This window comes from Taudactylus pleione, unplaced genomic scaffold (genome assembly GCF_031769625.1).
Source record: "Taudactylus pleione unplaced genomic scaffold, aTauple2 ptg000041l, whole genome shotgun sequence".
Lineage (NCBI taxonomy): Eukaryota > Metazoa > Chordata > Amphibia > Anura > Myobatrachidae > Taudactylus > Taudactylus pleione.
In genome coordinates, this window is record NW_028284443.1 from 12,502,089 (window position 1) to 12,524,070 (window position 21,982).

Consider the following 21,982-nt stretch of genomic DNA (forward strand, 5'->3'; position numbering starts at 1 on the left):
TGGTCCGCAAGCTCCCATTGGCTTGCAAACAGCGCTAGATTCGAATGATGATAACACGGTCTCTCAAGGGCTGTGGCTGAATGCCGGTGCAGCAGCTGTAAGCAGCTGGCAGGCAGGCAGCAAGTTCATACTGCTGCCATCTGGGCCCTCCCTCAGCGGCCAGAACTGCCAGATAGCTAGTCCAGCCCTGATCACCTACCTAAACATTGTTGTAGACAAAGTACAACCCTTCATATCAACAATATGCCCCTATGGCAGTGGCCTCTTTCAGCAGGTTAATGCTCCCTGCCACACTGTAAATAATGTTCAGGATAGGCGTGAAGAACATGACAAAGAGTTCCAGGTGTTGGCTGGGCTTACAAATTCCCCAGACATCAGTCTCATTAAGCATGTGTGGGATATGCTAGGAAAATAAGTCTGAGCCATGGATGCCCACCTTGCAGCTTACAGGACTTAAAGTATCTGCTACTAGCGTCTTGATTGCAGATACCACAGGGCACCATCACATGTCTTGTGAAGTCCATGCCTCGAAGGATCAGAGCTGTTTTGATGGCATGAGGGAGACCTACACAAAATTAGACATGTGGTTTTAATGTTATTGCTGGTGTTTGTATATTGGGACACTTGAGAATATATGGGCTTATATAGTAGCATATTGGCTATATGATGGCATGTGAGGTCATATGATGACACAGTATGTGATTCTAAATGAAAGAAATTAAGCATATGGAAGAAGAGACATGTACAACACTTTACTATACTGAGCACATTAAACAATTTATAGTTTATGCTTTTAATCAAAGCACGAGTTATGTCAGGGATATTTATTACCATGCTTGATATGATGCCAGTGGCAGATAATATGGCTAGATGTGACAATCATCCAATGGCCAAGAAAAAAAAGGGTCACCTTGTTTCCAGTCCTGTCTGTCCTAGGGATGGGTATTAATGTGGTATTACAGTATTACTGCAGTAGTGGAATTTGTAACATCAATATTTTTTTTCCATACAGCTGTTTTACTGTATTATTTTGCAGAACCATTGCCTATTTTCACAGTTGTAGTTGTCACAAGATGTAATAACACTGAAACTCTGTTTTAGCATACCTCCCAACTTTTCACGGGTTTGGTATATTTTGTTGACATGGTCTAAAGTCAACATACAGCATGGCAACATATTTAGCATGTTGACTCTGATGAAATGTCGACATGCTCACAATGTCTGCAAAACATTGGTTCATTGAGGTGCGGTGATCACTTACCTCCATTCAGCTCCGGCATGCAGCAGTGTCTTCTGGGTGTTCTGTTGGTGTCATCTGATCCAGTAGTTCTGGCGGTGGTTACGCTAGCCACCTATCCAGAACCCTCCTCCCACAGCCTATCTCTAATCCTCCACCAGCAGCCTAACCCTAATGTCGGCATTCTGCAAAATGTCAGCCTTGCACAGGTTGACATTTCCGACATTGTGAACTCCATGTCGAAATGTCAACAATGTCGATATTATTTTTGTGTTGACACTGTGACTGTAGACATTCTGAATGTCCACATGGTGACAGCATCCCTATTGCTTTTGATGGATGCAGGACAAGCTTCTGACACGCTGGACAACTTCACCCGCACCCTGTTCCCTTCCTCTAAAAGTACAATTTCAGTGCAATTAACAACATGGCAGGGCCCAGGGGCAACAATGAACAAGTAACATGCCTCCTATCATTGAAATAGCATTGTAGGGTGGATAAGTTAAAAAAGATACAACAGCAGGGGGATGTAGAGTGGAGATTAAACTGCAGGAGGGAGGGGACAGAACGCAAGGGTAGGAGAGAGAACGGTATTTCAGAAGAAGAGGGAAAGAAAGTGCATTAGCTATCTTTATCTGCTTTTCACCAAAAAATTGTTACCTCCTCTTTTCTATGTTTTTGAATTTTGATATTTGCTTTACCATCATTTTTCAATTGAATGCATATTATTTAAATGCACATTATTACATCAGCTCCTCTTTTTAATACATACCTATAAGCAGTGTTTATATTGTTTGAATATATTCAAATGAACATTATAAAAAACAATTGCTTGAAAGCACAGTAGGATTTCTATGGCTCACTGAAGAACACAATTTTTTTATAAATTATGTCTTAATATATAAAAAAAACAAATAACAAGATTTGTATTATATCTCTAAATACTTTCTCTACTGATTAGTACCATTAGTTATACTATATATTCTGGAGCATCATTATATCCTCTATTCTATTATCTTCCAATATCAATCCCATTTCATCAGTAGACAATCTGCCATAATTCATGCATCCTATATTACCAAGATTCCACTAGCAAGGTAATTGACTGTTGTGTAGATATTAATTTTGCAGATCCCACTGCCCAGGCTAGTAGAAGAATCATTCAGAGCACAACCTTAGGATTTTAATAATAAACAAGATGCATATATAATATTCTAACTACTATTGCTGCTGATATTGGAGCTCTGTTAGACTGGAATATCTACTTTATTTTAATCAAGAAAGAAATGTATCTTGAAAGTTTTAGTTAAAGTCTGATCAAAAGTTGTGCTTGGTAAGATTCACACATTATGCCATTCATTACACATCAGCAAAACAACTGATGAGGCAACTTATTTCCTATTAATAATTGCAAATGTGCATAAAAGTACCACTATCTACAAAAAATAACACCTCTCTGAGCATTTGTAAAAAAAAAATACTTGTACATAAAGTCTGCACTGGGTACATCTTATTCTATAAACATGCAATGACATGTACTATGTATGCTATATACTACTACCTGTACTATAATACACAAGTGATAGTAATTTATGTACAAGCCTCTCTCTCTCTCTCTTTCTCTCTATTTATATATATATATATATATACACAATATACATAGTGTATTACAAGCATACATCCCAACTGTCACAATTTAGGCGGGACAGTCCCAATTTGAAGGTTGTGTCCTATCTACCCAATCGGACCAGAAAGTAGAGAGGTATGTTACGTTCACTGATGCTCTGCATAACAGAAACACGTTGCATGGGTGGCACATGCACCAGCCGCTAGTGGGCTGCATTCAAAGGGTGTATTTACAGGAACTGATGGGTATTAGAAACCCTTTGATGGATGAACAAGACTCCTCTTTGTATGTATACATAGGTTCCAATTCCCCAACTTAATAGGATACAACCAGGTGAGTTGCTATTAACTTCTGATGAATGTTATGTAACAAAGAAACTGGCAAGTGAGGCTCCTAGGTGCACCCTAAAAAACGCTAAGCAGGCCTAAGAACATTGTCTTGGGTTTCCCCAATCCCAAATAGTGGCATGCAATGAATGAAAAATTGACAGTGTGCCTGGGCTCTAAGTGGTAGAAGTTATTGAAGGTATAAAATATAACAGACATGAATAATTAGCTATTCAATAGCAAAATAATAACATTCTGTATGCAGCCGGGTTGGGTATGCGATCCCGACGCTGATAATGCCGGCGGTCAGATTCGCAGCAGCAGAATCCCCAAGCATGCAAGTAAGTATTCAGCATCTCAATTCAATTCTACCGTATTTTCGTTAGTAAAGGCAACTATTTTGCTTATTGTTCTACTGTTTTACTCTACAGCATAGTAATACTGGTGATTTATGTGCAATACATTGATATTTCCACTCTTTTTCATAGAACGCTTAAGATTTTAACACTCAGAAGTTCTGAGTGCACTTGTCATATACATAGTGGGGGCAGACATTTTGTGGGTACCTAGTGTAGTAGGTAACATTCCTATGAATATGGATTCGGACCATAAAATAACTGCCTCCATTGGAAGTAGGTGAGAGATGCACTTTAACTAGAACAGGATTAACATGACACAACTTTATATTTAAAAGAATGAATTGATTATATTTGTTATGTATGAGGGCATAAAAATTATGTATAAAGCATGAGTAGTATACTGATTTGAAAAAATCCATAAAACATAAAGGTAAAAGCAAGCAAGGGTAAGTCTGAGCCATTATGGGAGTTATCTGTCTTCCATTTTAGATCCTCAGGTATAGGGAGCTCACAGAACATTCCAGTCCACCCTTCAAAGCACTGACACACAAATCTGTGTTTCATGTACTGGACATCTTCCTTTCCATGGTGCCCAGTTACATAATGTCCTTTGCCAGAAACATGAGACTTTATCTTAAAATTTATTGGATTCAAGTGTAAGTAAGATGCTGAATGCAGATTCTTTCTTACACATCTTCCATTTTTTCCACACAAGGCTTTGCTGCAGAGTTTAGCTGCTGAAGTTACATTGACAATGTAATGTCCAAATGGTCCATCAATATAGTTCTTCACTAATTTGCAGCTTTCCTGGAAAAAATATAACAGGATTTCAGTATTTTATAGTTTTCATTTTTATTCAGTGTGTTCTTATAGTTTCTCTTAAGATACATAATTTATTGGAATAAGAGATATTTATCTTACCGGTGTACTGGAATAATCACTTCCTCCCCACAGCACAATCCCTGCAGCTCCTAATGCAGCACTTTCTCCAATTGTATGAATTAAGTCAATCTAGACAGTAAATATTAAAATATATATCAGAAGAAACCATTTTAAGAAAAGTATCATTTATAGAAGACTCTGTTAGTATTGGAGAAATAGAATTTGTTATATTTTGCTTCATACAGAGGTGCTTTTGACACCAATCTTTTAATAATAGTGTATTAGGAGAATTACTAATATGTCTATTTGGGGGACACTGGGGTCGATTCAGACCCGGACGCTAAGCTGCGCTCTCTCGCTGCCAAAAGGGGCCGAGTATGCAAATTCCACGATCGCACTGTCTGGTGTAAGGACGCCCTTTTTGTTTTAGAGAGCGACGGCAGAGTGAGCACACACTGGTATAAAGACGCCCACTTTTCTTACTTAGCACACATCATCTCCAGGAAGTGTATGATTAATCAAAACTATTGAGAGCCACCGGTGCTGCACGCAGCGCTTGAGGTAGACCCTACCCCGCCGCAAGCACTGCGATCACTGCAGGCTGAAATACAACCAAGTGACGTGTACAATGACGCTTCCATGCTAATTATGCACACCCATAAAACGCTGTTTTGACGGCCAGACACGCCCGCATTCGCAGCACCATCCCCCCGTTCACAAGCACCTTCCCCTGTTACCACCTACAAACGGCGCTGTCACTCATAGTAGTTCTCAGTCTTTGTGCAACGAACACACAATTCCCGATCGCAGTGACTGGTTCATGCTCACACACTGTGATGCATACGCATGCGCAGACGGGCAACAATCGACCATAGCATGCATTCGCGGCTTAGCGTCCGGGTCTGAATCGGGCCCACTGTTCTCAGTCTGTGATTTACTGCTTCTCTCCATTCTCTTCCTCCCACCAGGACAACACCAATGATTTTCGCAGTAGACATCCCTCCTTTAAAATGATCAGTATGTTTTCTCTATATGCTGTACTGCCTTCTAATGGCAACATCTTGGAACCTTATAAAGGGAATGGGGTTTTGGGATTTTGTCAAGCCACCTACGATCAGAGTAACAAACAACTGCTAATTACTGCTAATTACACACCTTTGATAGTAAAGTTTGGGAACTTGGCCACATCAGCCAGGTGCATGCCTTGTACTTCGAAAGCAGTGAGTTTAGCCCCTACCCTAAAAACTGCCCCTTACACATGGTAACTGTTTATTGCGTTGCATATTTCCCTCTCTTTCCTTATACAATATGCTGAGCACACAGCATATAGTCACACAGGGTGATGACAGAGAATAGAGGGCAGACATCATTTTAGCTGCTCTCCATGCTGCTGCTGCTGCTGCTGGCCATCCCATTACAACACTGGCCTCTCTTACATTGGAGGCCTTTCAAAACTCCAGGGTCTCAATTTGGCACTTGCAACATCACTGAAGTAGTTTTGTTACTATTTTAATCATAATTAAAACTGTGTAACTTTTACATTTTGCACAAATTTTTGTCTTTCTGTAAATCGTACTGCTTTAACCACTTAACTGACATATTTTTACCCTTCCACCATGTCCATACGCCCCTATTGTAACATTACCTCCCACTCCCCATAGATGCCCAGCAGCATTACCCCCCCAACCCCATAGTGGTAATGGATCCCCAGCTCACCAGTGCCATAGTTACAAGCTGGGGTACTACCCCCAACCCCCCTCCCCAGTGCCATGTGTAACATATACATATTGTGTACCCCTCCATCCTCCGAAGAGCAACAGAATTTTATATGGAAATACACACCACCATAGCAGAACTTCCCCTTCCCCACCACCATAGCAGAACATGTGGAGCATGTGTTAGGGGCCAATATCAGAAGCAATGCATGTGCTCCATAATTCCATTTACACAGTATTCTGAGGTGGTCAGAGACCACTACATCACTGTAAAGCAGCTGGAGGAAATCTGTTCTGTACACATGCAGAATGGATTTACTTTTTAAAAGCTGGGGGACATAAGTGAAAGCACAACTGGATGCATACACGTGTCATGCCACTGTGCCAGTTATGTGGCTAAAAAATGACTTCCACATGTACATTGTTCATAACCAACATTGGATAATAACAAAAGTTAATACGTATAATTTTTCTATGGCCATCTGCTAAAACACATTATACGTTAAAATGGTTTACAGATCTACTAACCTATGTGCAATCCTATACCGTCCCTACATAAAAAGAACTCTTAAGGGCAGCAACAATGTTAGATTTTTATTTTATTGCTACAATGTTGCTGGAAAACATTAGCTTAACCACTTGCCTGGTGTGGTTAAATAGTTTATAACCACACCAGGCAGTGTGTTATCTGATATGGTCGCAAACGATGCGATCTGTTATTAGCACACAGTGGGCAGCTGTGGGAAGATAATCTTCCAGCAACCGCTACTCGGTCAGCACAGTAGGACCCTCCCTGCTACTCTTTGCAGCCGCCGGGGAAATGTAAATTAACTCCTCCCTCCCAGCCCCCAAGAGTGTATCTGCCAACTGCTCAGAGGACTTTGGGAAATCCAAAGTCGCGATGATCGTGATGTTCCAAACTTGATGGTCTGATATATCGATGACTGATATATTAAGAACCGATGCTAATGTTAAATGTTTTAAATAAAATCGTGTTTAAGTATTAAATAGATGTTCTGGACTTAATCAATTATAAAAAAAACTGACAATCTTTAATCTGTTTTTGGGGGAAAAAAAACAGCATTTAACAGATAAATTGACCATTTGTAGCCCTAGATTTTTCCGTGCACCATAGACGCTGCAAAATTTTTTTAAAAATGAGTGCAAACTGAAGTGAAGGAAAAGCGGGACTCAGAGATCAAATCACCAGAGTTCCCAGCTCTGCAAAGCCGTCCATTCCACTGCAAAACTTTATTTAACCAAAAGACAACAGAAAAAAGTAATCATTTGGAGTATAATAAATAAAAAAAAACATCTCCCTTAATCTACACATTAAAAGTACTTACCTCTGATAAAGTATAAAGAGTTAATGAGTAAAACGGCCTTGCATAGGCATAAATTGGCACATCATATGGTCTTTCTGACATTGAGGCAACTCGTGTTGCTTCTCTTAAACGATGATGAACAAATTTTTTGGCATTTTCACTTGATTTGAGAACATAGTCTAAATATATGGAGGGGTAAAGAGCGCTGCTATACTTCCACATCCATTGCAGGTAATCATTGCGCTTTATTTCAATATCTGGACATTTCCCTGTATATGTATGAGCTTTAGTCTTATAATCATAGTTATAGCAATCAGGAAATAAGTAGTAGCCCCAAAGCCCATGTGACCTAATTTCCTGAGCCAGAAGAACAGATTCACTCATGAAACGCTTTGCGGAAGCATCAAACTCTTCCTTAGCCTTTTGCCTGATCATATCAATAGGCCACTTTGGATGATGTTTTTGTACCAGCTGCATTGATTTATTTCTATAGACGCTTTTAACTCCCCAGTTTCTGTCCCATTGGGGCCTCCAGTTTTCCCAATCAATGACTCCTAGGCCTGGGAAATCTTTATCTGGTAAACGTGTGATAATATCTTCTGTAGCCTTGACAATGTGCTCTTTGAGGCTTAGGTTTTGTGGCACGCCACCATTAACAGACTGTCCATCATCAGTACAAAAAGGGTAGTGCCCCAGGTGGGTGTGATAAAATATTGTGACATTTTGACCACTTAAGGTTTCATTTTTGTTTGCAACGATGTCAAAAACACTGAGATCCAGGTCAATCTTATATCTAATTTTGCATTGTTGCGTGGGTGCGTTCCAGATTGCAATGAAAGGTTTATTCTCCAATAGAGGTGTTTTTGCTTGTTTCAACCGCTGGCCATTGGCAATGGTAATGAGAAGTTCCACGGAAAACCAGAGTAAACATTGATGAGTGAGAGACTGGAACATTATCACCTTGATAAAGAAAAAGGGGATATTTTAGTTATGTTTATACTACCCAACTTACAGTCATGTTGGAGAAGCACAGGACACTATTCATGTACTGTGGGTCCTGTCACATGAATTCATTTTTGGTGGAAAGTAACAGTTTATATATTAGATATGTTTAAATGATAATAGTATTTACATTAAAAAAGACAATGGGCCTGAATCAGCAAGAAACGCAACTGCTAATACCCACACAATCAGCCGATTGTTGCATACTGAGCATGTGTATGCATCGCAGTGCACATGTGCAAAGTGGCCACTGGGATCAGGACTGCGATTGCAGCGGCTACGCAGACCCATCGCAAAATGATTGACAGATGAAGGGGGGTGGTCAGGGAAATGCAGGTGTGCCAGTGCGTTTGAACGGCGTTGCATGGGCGTGCATTAATTATCCACTGCGATGCCGTACACAGCCTGAAGCCTGATAGCGTGCTCTGAAGTTAGCAATTTCTGAGTAAGGTCAGACCTTGTGCAAGTGTGTGTGAGGCTGCGATGGTACTCGATTGTACCAATGTTTTTGCAGTCTTGTTAAATATTACGAATGTGTGTAAGGTAAAGTGGGCGTCCTTATGTAGTGCTGCAGCGGCATAGCGATCTCAATGAATTAGCATACTATCGCAGTTGAACTGCGTGCGTAATCGCTATTGCAATCGCAGTTGCGATCCGTAATGAATCAGGCCCAAAGTTAATTAAATAGGCTATAGAGATATCACCCATTATATAAAATGCAGCCCATTTTCCTATACTCACGCTATTGAACTTTACAGTTCCCACTTCTTCTTTTGTGATAATTAGTACAGTAATAGCAGCTGCAAGCAGACAGTAGCTCTGAAAAGGAAAAAACAACAAAAAATCACTATCTTCAGAACCAACTCTAGATGATTACGGGAAGAGCAGCATTTAAGTATCATAGATTATTATGCTGGGTTTTGCGCTACCACTGTCTCACTACAATGTAATCTATGTTTAGCATACTTTAGTGTGGTACAGCATGTAGTTATTTTGCAGCATAGGTTCCTTGGTAATTGGGTGATACTATTGCTTTCTAGCAATATAGCTTACACTATGGATTATGTTATATCATGCACACAGAGAGCCTTCTACAGTTGTTTTATACCCTTGAATAAAAAGGATAAACATTCACATAAACAGCTGTTTACTTTGATGTATGGTTGGGGATGCAATGCACCCCCTGCACAGAGGAAGGATTCCTGTCTACTTGCGGACATCACACAGCAGTAGACTGTTCTGTCCTGAGATTATTTTTTAAAACTTTAACATCATACGGTGGATTCCAAATTTTCCTTTTCCCCAAAAATATTGATTTCATATATAACAACATGAGCTACAAGGCCACCAAACATACATATACAACATAGCAAATATTTGATACTGTATGTAAAAAATGGGCATTTACACATCAAGACATAATTATCAATCGTTAAATATAATTAATCTTGTCTCTTGTGGTAAATAACATTTTACTTTGTCATTATTAATTCCACAAAAAATAAACCAACGCAAAGAATCCATGTAAGTACTCCTTATAATCCAGTAGGATGTAGAACCACCCATTTCAATTCATTTCTGCACAGCTTTCTTAACCTGGCTTCATTGTGGTGGAAAGTTGTTACACGGATGTTGTGATGGGTAATTATGACCCGGATATATTTTATGCCTGATTTTGAAATTTTAAGGATGATTTTATTAGTATATTTCAAATAATGACCTTTTGAATGAGGTACTTTGATAAAATAAAAAATCAAAGAGAATAGAGAAGAAACTTTATTATTTCTATATAGTCTTCAAAATAAAAATCAACAAAATTGACAACTTCTATGTTATTTCTAATATCTTAACGAAAAATAAACTTTTCATCTAAAATTAAACTTTTTCGTTGGCTTAAGTATGCAATCTTTGAAAATTAACACAGTACAAAAACAATTGTTATACCGACATTGAGGTTGGGTCATAATAACCTTTTTGGAGTTTACGCCCAACTAGTTCTCTGCCCTGACGCCTGCTGACTGAGTGGTAGCAGGAAACTGGTAGGGAGGAGTCTTAACTCCAGCTACAGAGAGGTTTGGCAACATTGCACAATTAAGTAAAAAGATACACGTATTTTAAAATGTCCCAGGTCATTATGACTCAAACACAATGATACCGGGTTAAGGTTCCAAGACAGCTGTCACACTTTGGACTATTAAAACCACTTTCTTACCGCTCTAATGCCTGTCCAGACTAGTGCTGAGGTCTGCTCGTGCTGTGCATCACTCCAGGAAAGTACAGAGGTCCGCTCACGCTGCACATTGCTCCCGGCTGGTACTGAGGTCTGTCTGTGCTGCTCTTGCCCCGTCCGTTCAGTGTCCTGTTACTGAGCATGGAGATGGCCTTCCACAGCCCCTTGCTCACAGCGTCACTTCCCAGCATGATGGCACACAGAGGCCCTGATTCAGAGCCGGACGCTCTTTTTGGGCGCTCGCTCTGAATCTGGGCGGCCTGTATTTTTTTTCAATCCGGCCTCCTGGCCGCTCGCTAAGCTGTGGGTGACAACCCACAGCTTTTGCGAGTGGCCAGATGATGGTTGCGAGGGTCTCGTTCCCACAAGCCCCAGTGAGCTTCCTGCTCTAATAAAGCAGGATGCTCAACTACTGACATCACGAGTGATGTCAGTAGGGCCGCCTCCAAATGGCAGGCGTTCATTCGGGAACACCTCCATTTGGCCAGCCAACCACCCCCTCCCCGATTACAAAACGGGGCGAGCTGTCGATCAACATCGACAGCAGCCCCGTTTTTTTGCGAGCCCCGGGGCAAGTGATTTCTCGCTCGTGCACGCGCGGTGCATGCGCACTGCCCGGCCATCGACTCACTTGCGAGCCCATAGTGCTTGTGAGCGGGTCTGAATCAGGCCCAGAGTTCCCTCCTAAACAACAGTATGGGGCAACCATGTCAGCTGATGCACTTCCTCCACTCAGAGCGCTGCTCCCTGACCAGCTGATTACAGCATCCAATTCCTGGGGATCCTCCCATATACATTCCATTTCCAGACTGGCCTCTGTTGCCAGTACAACATCGCTTCTTGCTGAAGTTACAGCTCAGCTACTCTGTATCTGAACGGTTCCAGTCCGTTATATCCAGTTCCTGAATCTGGTAAACAAGTGTCCTATACCATCTTCACACCAGTCTGGTTTTACCACTGAGACTTGTTCTTACAGCCACTATCAGTTCCAGCCGAAATCTCCTACCATTGGTATCATCTAATTTTTCCAACATCGGACCCTTATCAATTAAGTTCTTCAATTAATCAACATCGGTCCCAACCGATTAAGTTCATCAAATCATCAACATCAGACTCTTCTCAATTAAGTTCTTCTATTCATCAACATCAGACCCAACCAATTAAGTTCATCAATTCATCAACATCGGATTTAAATACATCAAGTTCTTTAATTCATCAACATCAGTCTCAAACCAACCCAGCTCTCAATCCAGCATCATCGGTCCCAATCCAATTCTGCCAATAACTTCAGTATTATATATCCATTCCTATTCCAACCTACTCTTCAGTAAAGGCATTCTATCTCTGTCCTCGCCTTCGGACCCATCATCTACTGCGATATCTTTATCTCCTCACATCATTACATGAGGAAGTCCTGGCTCAAGCTACCCAAGTTCCTTCATGCAACTCTGATCTCCCCTTCAGCCTCCCATGCCTGTTCCTACTTCCTACCCAAACCAACCCTCTGGCGGGACAACAACATCTCAATGAGGAGGAGGTCTGAACATTGAATTTGCCATTCTAAAACCTTCATTCTTTTTTTTCACCCATTAAATAATAGATATGCTGTTATTTTTAGGATTATGTTCATGTTGCATCATGAAGTTTTAGCTAAGCATCTCTTAGAGAGATGATTTAACATTTTCCTCTACAATAGTATAAAGAGGAGTTCATGACGGACGTAATGATTGCTTGGTATCCTGAACCTGTGTCAGAAAAATGACAGCTCAATGCTTAGTAGTTGGTATGAGGTTCTTGTGGCGCTGTGCTGTGTTTGGCTTTAGAGAAACATAGTGGTGTGCATTAAAAGCAAGAAACTCCGGTTTGATCTTTTCTTCCGTTTAGAAGACATTGTGAAAGAAGTCTTCCATGAAAATCATACCTGTTCAGTCTTTTCTTCATAAATGAGTCATGCACTTTAACATTTACCATGTCCTCTAGATCCCTGGATATAGCTTTTGGGTTCTTTACAATTTCTATTGCAAATGATACAGACTGATCGTTGAGTGAATTTGCTGGGACACCCACTCTTGGATAGAATGGCAATTGTCTTCAGTGTTCTTTATATGTACAGTAAATACTTGTTTTTACTGTGAAATTATAAAACTTTAAATTGTTTGGAAATTTCCTTATTACCCTTTAAAAAGAGCAGCAGTCACAATTGCTTCACTGACATCAGCTATCTGAAACAAAACAATGTTCCAGACGAAACTAGCAAAGGTTTTGCTTTTATACAGAGGTGCTGGCCCTTTCTGATGATCAAGAGTACAATAATTAAGTGCAATTGATTAGCATCACCTGGATCAAATTACCTTCTTTATTGCTATATAAGTAGCAAGGGAGTTCTAAAGCTGGGTACACGAAATACAATATATTGTGCAATCATACAATCCGCGACCAAACTGCACGACCATTGTACAGTGTCATACTTACCTACTCTCCCAGAAGTTCCTGGAGAATCAAGATGTTTTGTTTAGTCCCCCAAACCCCCAGAAGTGTGAGTGGATCTTCCACATACTGGCCACATCCTAATGAAGTGGGCAGGATGGTAAGATAATTGCTGGGAATTGCGGGTACGTAGGTATGGGTTGGGGCTAAAATGACACGAATCAAGCAGTTGCGGCTCTAGAGGTGTGGCTGCAGTGTGGTCCAAAATTCAAATAGAGGAGTCACACTCACTGTCACTAAAACTGCTGCCAAACATCATTGGCAGTTGGTGTGGCTGCCCCTATTTGAATTTTGGACCCTGCTGCAGCCCCACCTCTGGAGCCGCCACTGGAATCAAGTAATTTCAGCCCCTAATTACGTAACGAGTCTGGCCTTACCATTAAGTTGTCAGCTGCATCTACTCTCCAGAGAGGAGAATTGAAATGATGGCAAATATGGCGTACACCCAATCATTCATTTACACACGTTGTTAATCCATACTTGCCTACCCTCCTAATTTGGTCGGGAGCCTCCCGAAAATCGGGTGCCACTTCCGACCTCCCGGGAAGGCAGGCAATCCTCCTGGCTGCCTCCCACCTCTTCTATCCCCCCGCAATAACCTTTGCAACCCCCGCAGCGAGGGGGGGGGCGGTGATGCAATTCACGCTGATTCGCATCATTTTGGCCCCACCCCCTGCTTCACAATGCCTATATTATCGGCATTGTGTAGCGGGGACGGGGGCAAAATTATGTGATCGAGTGGCCCCATCCCTGCAACGGTCACAAGTGCCCGTCACCCACCCAGCCACTCCCCCTTGTCCCAGCCACGCTCCCCCTATCCTGCCGATCTGGCTGCTCCCTCTCAGAAAGAGCAGCCAGAAAGTAGGCAGGTGTTCATCGCTTAGTCCCATCTGATGTGCGGCACATCAGAAGAGACAATGCAATGTACGCAGGGGTGTTAAGAGCTTAGCCCAGGGGTAGGGGGCATGGCCTAATTGCGGGAAGTGTGGTCACGCTCCCTTAGGATAAAGAAAACTGAAAAAAAAAATTTGCATTGCCACTACGCTGGGGAGGGAGGTGCTGTGAGACCCTCAGCCCGACGCAAAGCCCGGGGGTGGCACGATCAGTGTGATCGCTCGACCCCCAGGCATAGGAGACTGCTGTGGCTGCTGCTCAGCATCCGTGAGCAGGCTCCCACTGCAGCCCAGCACACAGCAGCGTGTGCTGGACTGCTGTGAGATAAGAGAGAGGGGGGGCGATGCCGGACCTGGGCCCCTCTATCAAGCTCGGGCCTGGATAATTAGTACCCACCCCTCGGCGCCCCTGAATGTACGATGTGGGATATATCACATAGTGTGTACACATATTGTGCCGTCATCCTGAAGATTGCATAGTGTGAACACTAAAAATAGTGTGTTCCGGGATTATATGGTTGTAAGTGAAATTGGAATAAACATTGTATTGTTTGTTACATCATTTAGGTGTACCCAGCTTTGCCCTGTCACTCATGAGTTCATGTTAGCTTACACTATGAAGAAAAACCTAGTGATGAAAAGTCAAATGTGTTATTTGTTCATGCAATTAGATTTATAAAATTCACTATGTGAGATCTAAAGGATTGTTAATTATATCATTATATATAATAAAGCTTGCACTTTCCTTTCTCCTGGCTGTATAGTATGGTATCCCTCTTGATGTGTTTATAAGAAAATTACTATGCAAAAAGGAGCCAGTGTGAGCGCTTCATTGTAATTGCATTTTTGTCTAAAGGAGCAGTAGATTCTGTCCCATGAGTTTGCCTATAATCATACTGTAGTTAAAATAAATACACCCAGAATATTATATAATTACAAAATATAAAAAACACAAAATAAAAATTTGCTAACCATGTATAAATTGCATATAATTTATTTTTTTTGTCTACTGGGAAAGACATTAAACAATCCAGTGCAATGCAGATACCCATTGCATGGTGGCACAGTGGAACTAGTTTGTACAGTCTGCTGTAGCTCTTTTAAAACCTATGATCTCTACCTTCAACCACTTTAAATTGTGGCCTGACCTAGCACAAACTTGCTAGGTGATTGCTAGTGTTCCTGTTTACCACACTCCTATATTAACTGACACTGTAGCGATCTTGGCTCTGTTCCTTGACTACATCCTTCTGCCTGCTCATTCATCAAGTTTTCTGCCTGTTCTGCAAACCTATATTATATACCTTGTGTTCCTTGGCTCCCTTCCCGACTACTTTTAATGTTACATCCATGTTGACTGCTAGTCTGTGTACCTGTTATAACACAAAGAGGGCTTCTGAATAGAGGGCTTTCGCATCATATGACCTCCTGTTCACACTACAAAGAGGTCATGCAGTACACCAAATAAGTACACTCTGCACCAATTGCTTTCTCTCCTTCCTCAGTTGGCTAGAGAAGTGTAGGTAAGTCATTTCAAATGCTTACAGAGATTAATTAGATCACCTCTGTGTCTTTTTTTCCAAATTTATATCCTAGTTTTCTCATTTCTCTTTATAATTTAACCTTTCGATTCCCTTCCATTAATTGGATGATCACTCACTCGACCTTATCTACTACTCCTTTGACCTTACATTGTAGGGCAGAAAACTTTTCCTAATTCTACAGGCCATAATTTGATGCCCTGTTGGGCCATTTGAAGGAGCTGTGCAATGCAGTGACGTGCGCCTTGCCATCTTGTGGAGCGTGATTACGCCTCCCCAGCAATCCTGAGTCCCTAGAGAGGTTCACGCCCCATCCCCATCTCAGCACCTCTGTTCATACAATGGTAATAGTGTTTTTTGCATTATGAGCTCTTATCCCCCTTTTTATGCATTCCATGATTTTTTCTTTAATCTTGCTACTCAGTTTTCTGTCAACCACTACTCCGAACTCATTTGTAATAGATTATGTAATTCATTATTACTGTTACATTTAATCTGCCATGTAATTGCAAGCTATCTGTTTTGTATAAGTCTTTTCTGTTGCAAATTACTATCCTGAACTGTATTAAATACCCTACAGTATATAGTTTAGGTGTCAGAATATAGACTGAACACCCTCATTTTTAGGATGCTGCAACAGTCACCATCAAATGAAAATGACTGTAATTCTGTGCAGTGTTTTCCATCACAATATGGACACCATACTTTCCAGATGGTTTACAAGGTCATTAATAAAAAAAAACATTAAAATTAACACAGCCTAATGCATATATCTTTGTTACAAGTAATAATTTTAGCCTAGTCTGGATATGTTCCACTTTGAGCTAGTTTTATTAAGTTGCAGGTTTGACCCCGATATTTAAAATGTCAACAATATTAAGTAGAAAACACGTCTGGTTTTGTATTGACATTTTACATTTCAGGGACTAACCAGTCGAGAATCAGCAGTTTGCAAAAGCTTGGTAATTGTACTCCTTTGTCTCCTATCCATCAACTAGTCCTCTACCCGTATACATACCTTTTTCTCAGTCGTAGTGCTCTCATCGTATGTACCAGATTCTTACATAGACAGTATTGCATGCTTTTGCTAAATCCAAATATATCATATCACTTGCAATCCAGTACCTATGCATATAAAAACTATGTGTTTCCTGACAGCCTACCTACACTGTGTTATCAAGAGCATATCAAGAGCATGTTCTATTATTTTATTTCTTCTGTTATTATAGATTTTTTTTTGTGGTAATGTATGGTATGTAGATTAGTGAAATTAGTTTGTTTTAATGCTCATGAAACTGTTGCAACAGTATGTAAATAGAGGTAAACATTGTTTCACTGAACAAAGTGAAAAGGACAGCTACATTTGCAAAGGACCCATCTTAATGTATGTATTATGCAATGCATATGAGGTACATATGCATATATAAGTCTGGTGACTTACATTTCTATAAAAGAAAGGAATTTGCCAAACACTGACCATCTGGAAAAGGAACAGGATAGAGCTCTAGAGGAAGCACCAGGGACTCTAATACATAACATCTTTTAGACATACTAACTTGCATGTTGTACCAACACATGCTTCCTGGCTCATTCAGTTATTAAAACAACACTTTGGTATATTCAATGTTATTTCATACATAAACTGCATTATTATGTTTTAAAGTGTTCAATGATAAAAAGGTTTTGTAACAGTTCTTTACTTTAACTTTGGAAATAGAAAAACATCCATAACATCCAAACAAAAATATATTTACATTTTTTCGACAGTAACTTGTCCCAGGTCTGCTGAAAATGAAACTCAAGCTTCAAGTACACACAATTATTCGTCATTTTAAATGAAAATGCATGTGTAGAGTTTGTGTGTTCTCCCCTCCAAGATTTTGCATGTCCTGCTCCCTATCTCTGGAATTCTTTACTTCTCTCTATCAGACTATCCACCACTTTACAAAACTACAAAGGGGTTCTCCAGACCCACTTCCTTCATCAAAGCCATCCATCATCCTAACACTCTGGCCCATGCTCACTATCTACCCCATCTGTGTCAGCCTTGTCTGTCTGCCTCTTCTCTTTAGAATATAAGCTCTCACAAGCAGGGACCTCTTCCCTTATGTGCTTCTCCTACCCTTACTTATAATATTATTTATTCCATACTCCTTACAACAGCACTTAACCTTTGACTTCTGCCACTCTGCTACTTATGTGAATGATATGTCAGCTGTTGCAGCAATGTTTATATACCATATACTTGTCCTGCAATGTCTTGTAATGTAAGTCACTATTCTCTTGTTCTGCTCAACTGTTTATGTACTTTATTAGGCGCTGCAGGACCCTTGTGGAGCCATATAAATAAATAATAATAATAATTATGGGGTTCTCTAGTTGATTCAGTTTCCTGCCATGATTATAAGGGGTTTATGTATCAAGCAGTGAAAAGCATGGAGAAGTGGACCACTAGAGAAATTGCCCATAGCAGCCAATCAGCTCCTACCTATTATTTTATAAACTGCACTTGATAAATGCTACTGCAAAGCTGATTGGTTGCTATGGGCAACTTCTCCCCCAGGGCTATTTGTCCACTCTTTTCACTACTTGATACATTAACCCCTTTAAAACATAAATCAGTAATGTATTAAGAAACCATAATAAACAATAAAATAAACCAATCAGTGATGGGTCTCTCTGCCATAAGATCAGGGGGAGATGCACTAAGCCTTGGAAAGTGGTGAAGTGGAGAGTGTTAAAGTACCAACCAATCGGCTCCTAACTGTCATTTTTCAAATAAAGCCTATAAACTGACAGTTAGAAGCTATTTGGTTGGTACTTTATCACTCTCCAAAGCTTAGTGCATCTCAGATGTTAATAAGTACTGGAATATAATGCCAGTTAGCCGAAGACCTCATTTTGATAGTGTGATCAGTCATTAGCCGATTCCCTAGAGCTGGATACACACTAAATCACGATGCGCCGGTGACCCCTACGCGCCGATGGGCCAACATTCTAGGCGGCCGGTACACACTTGACGATCCGGTGCCCGACTGCCTGATATGTCGGCCCCTGCCACATCAAGCTGCATGAAGAGCTGCATGAAGGGCTGCATGATGGGCTGTCCTGACGATGAGGCTGACTATCCCACGGGAGCACGCTCTGCACGATACAGTGGGTACACACTTACCGATTTTAACAATTTGTCGTTCCAATCTGATGGAATCAGGCAAATCATTAAAAAAATTGCTAAGTGTGTACCCACCTTAAGCCCTTATAATTCAATAAGTGAAATACAGATATGTGTAGGGATCTATTATTTAGAAACTTTAGGCTCTTAAACATTGTTTATATTGCTGTCATACCACTGGTTCCATCTTCTGCATTTATTGCAGTTTTTTTATAATTAGGAGCAACATGCCTAAAGCTGGGCATACACTATACAATTATCTGTCAGATATCTGTCCAATCTGGCTGGTTGGAATGAAAACCTGTTAATGTATGGGAGCAAATGACAATTGACCATTTGCTCACAAACACTGGAAAACAGACAAAAATGGTCATTCAGACAAATTGTTTAAATCAAATCGATTTTAACCAAGTTGAACAATCGTTTTTGTCCATTTTCTACTGTTTGGGACCATATGGTTAAATGTGATTTGCTCCCATACATTACCAGGTTTTCATTACAACCAGCCAGATTGGACAGATGTCTGACAGATAATTGTATAGTGTATGTCCAGCAATAGATATAATAAATCCTATTTAAAAATTACCCCTCTCTTTTCACTCAGGGCCTTTTGTATGCCATTACTTATTAAATTGTTAAGAGGTGCTCCTGATAGTCACTGTAGGAAGACATATATAGTAAACATATATGTGTGTGTGTGTATTATTTTCACTAAAACAATTAATTTGTTTTTCTTAACGTTATATTGGATTTCCTAATAGAAGATGCTACTGTATGCTTATGTATACACCCATACACAGAGACATACCTAGATATGTTGGGGCCTCACAGAACCGAATTAAGTTGCCACGTAGCCCTAGGTGACAATCTGGGTTGCCACCTTTCCTTATGCGAGAATTTATATGCGAATTCGGGCTACCGTCAAGTGTGCCCGTTGTCACGATGACTCGCACCACGAGTGCATCACATGTAACAGAATTGACCCCATAAAGCATGATCAAAATTTTTTTATTTTTTTTATTTTTAACGCTCAACAACACAAGTCATGCATTCTGTTACTCCTACTATGTAACAGTATGAGAAAGTGGTAAAAAATAGAGGTTTACAGAAGTATCATAGTCAACTTTAACACTGTCAAATTATTTACTGAAATAGGATAAAGAAAGAAAAGGGGAGGGAAGGGGAGGTGGAGGGAAAAAGCAAAGAAAGGAGACAATGAGAGGAAGCATTTATTTTTTGTTTACTTGTTTTCATTAATAAGCCTCAGTATAGGTTATATTTTGCATTAAATCATATTTTTTATAACATGAAAACAGCACATTGCTAAATACCATTGTTCAACAGATGCCTAGTAATAATTACAGGGGGTATGAATTCTAAGGATTTATTGCCCCCTGCCTACACTCATAATGAAGCCATTAGTTTTTATACTGAAAGATGAAAGCAGGAATCAATACATTAGGCAACAGCAACAAAACAGCATATGCTGTTCCCAAATAGGAAACACACATACAAATTTAACACTGCTTTGTCTGGATTGTAAACTACACTTGTGAGTATATAGGATGTTCTAATACTTTTTTTGTCAAATAAAATAACGTTGAATAAGGCAGCACATTTGCAAAGAAAATTTTTTCTTAATTATTCCTTTAAATATAAACATATTTTGCACAGCAAAAATATTAAAACATACCTTATTAGTAGAAAAAGAATAATGTAGGAATAAGTCACAATTTAGAAACTCAGAAATTAATAAATAACACGTTATACTACAATTAGTAGAAAACTTAACAGTATAAAATAATTTTTTGCATACAAGTCTGCTATATTCCTTATATTTCTGAGTTATGTTTACAAGTAATATAAATACATGTCTATGTTTTCATAGCATTTTAATCTTCAAAATGCCCGCTATAATTATATGTATGTATGTATGTATGTTCATCAGAATTCCATATTTATAAATACATGTTGATAGAACCCAATTGTACAGCTCTGTGGAGTATGATGCTATGATATAAATAAAATAACAACAACAACTCACCTTTCCAGCCAGTCAGGAGAAGTTGGCAGGGATTCTCCTCTTTGTACAAGAGTGGTCGCCTCTTCTCCTTGCCATATGGGGCGTGTTTTAGTTAACAAAATTCAACTGTGAAGAGAGAAAATTCTTGAGATCAGGTTTCAAAGTGGTTCAAGTGTTTCACCAGTCACCACACTTCAATAGCTTAAGGAACACAGAATTGTACTTTGCCCTTTGATAACAGAAACCTCAAATTTGATAATGAACCAAATCACCACACCTATGCTTCAAGCTTTAATGTATATATCAAATATGCCTTGCCTCTGCCTTGCACTTGCTGTCCTCCATTGTACTGTGGAACTGTATTTCTTACAGCATTTTTATCTTTAATTCGAGTTATAAATAAATGGTTTTACACTTATGGATGAAAGCTCCTTATCGGCACCCAATTTCCCATACCCCACATCCTATCTTTCCTTTCTTAGGGCCAGATTCAGAGGTGGACGAAGGTGCAGTAGTGGCTGTGACTTTCGTTGCAGCCGCTACTGTAAATTTATGTTAGTGCTGCAGCGATTGGTTTTCTACAGAGACGCCCACCAGCTGTGGCTCTCATCTGCTGTGGTGCACAAAAGGTCGCACCGTTGGACAGTGGCTACACCATCACATTTCTGAGCAACTCTGTGGTTGCTCAGAATGTGCGACAGAAACTGAGTTTTTTGATGCAGTCCCTGATACAGGCATGCCCCTAACATGCCGTCAACATGCCCACCAATGCCAGCCACTCCCCCTCTATCACCCAGGAATGCAATTCTGATCTGTGCATTACATCTCAGACATCGATATTCTACATCCGTCCACATCTGAATCAGGCCCTTAGTTTCAGTAGATCTTAGTGAGTACACTGCTTCCTTACTTTCAGAAGTGTCAGTCTAGCCAAGGGTAACACAAAATTGCCATAACCATATCAAAACTTTAGTGGGGTATTAATATTTGTCTTTGTCCAGGACCTTCGCTACCATTAGGATTCCTTAGGCAGCTGCCTAGTGCCACATTAACTGGAGGGTGCTGCTTTGTCCACTTACCACAAACCTAAACAATGTCTCTGAGACATCCTTCTTATACATAATACTGGTAATGGCTGCGGCTCTATTCCTGTTGCATGCGTC

The 21,982-nt window shown here is 40.2% G+C and overlaps 1 protein-coding gene across 2 annotated transcripts; it reads right to left on the reverse strand.

Annotated features, from left to right (window-relative positions):
* Window positions 1–3,171: 3,171 nt before the first annotated feature.
* LOC148537977 (hyaluronidase Ccc Hy-1-like) lies at window positions 3,172–20,883 on the reverse strand. 2 transcript variants are annotated; one of them, XM_088455992.1, is made up of 5 exons: window positions 20,841–20,883; window positions 9,215–9,292; window positions 7,493–8,431; window positions 4,471–4,560; window positions 3,172–4,356 (listed from the first exon to the last, which is right to left on the reverse strand). In XM_088455992.1, exons 3-5 carry the CDS (start codon window positions 8,423–8,425, stop codon window positions 3,925–3,927), a joined length of 1,455 nt encoding a protein of 484 aa, XP_088312118.1. In that variant the 5' UTR covers window positions 8,426–8,431; window positions 9,215–9,292; window positions 20,841–20,883; the 3' UTR covers window positions 3,172–3,924. The 2 variants fall into 2 exon arrangements, with proteins under 2 accessions (XP_088312118.1, XP_088312125.1); XM_088455999.1 differs by lacking the exon at window positions 20,841–20,883 and adding an exon at window positions 10,444–10,471.
* Window positions 20,884–21,982: the final 1,099 nt, after the last annotated feature.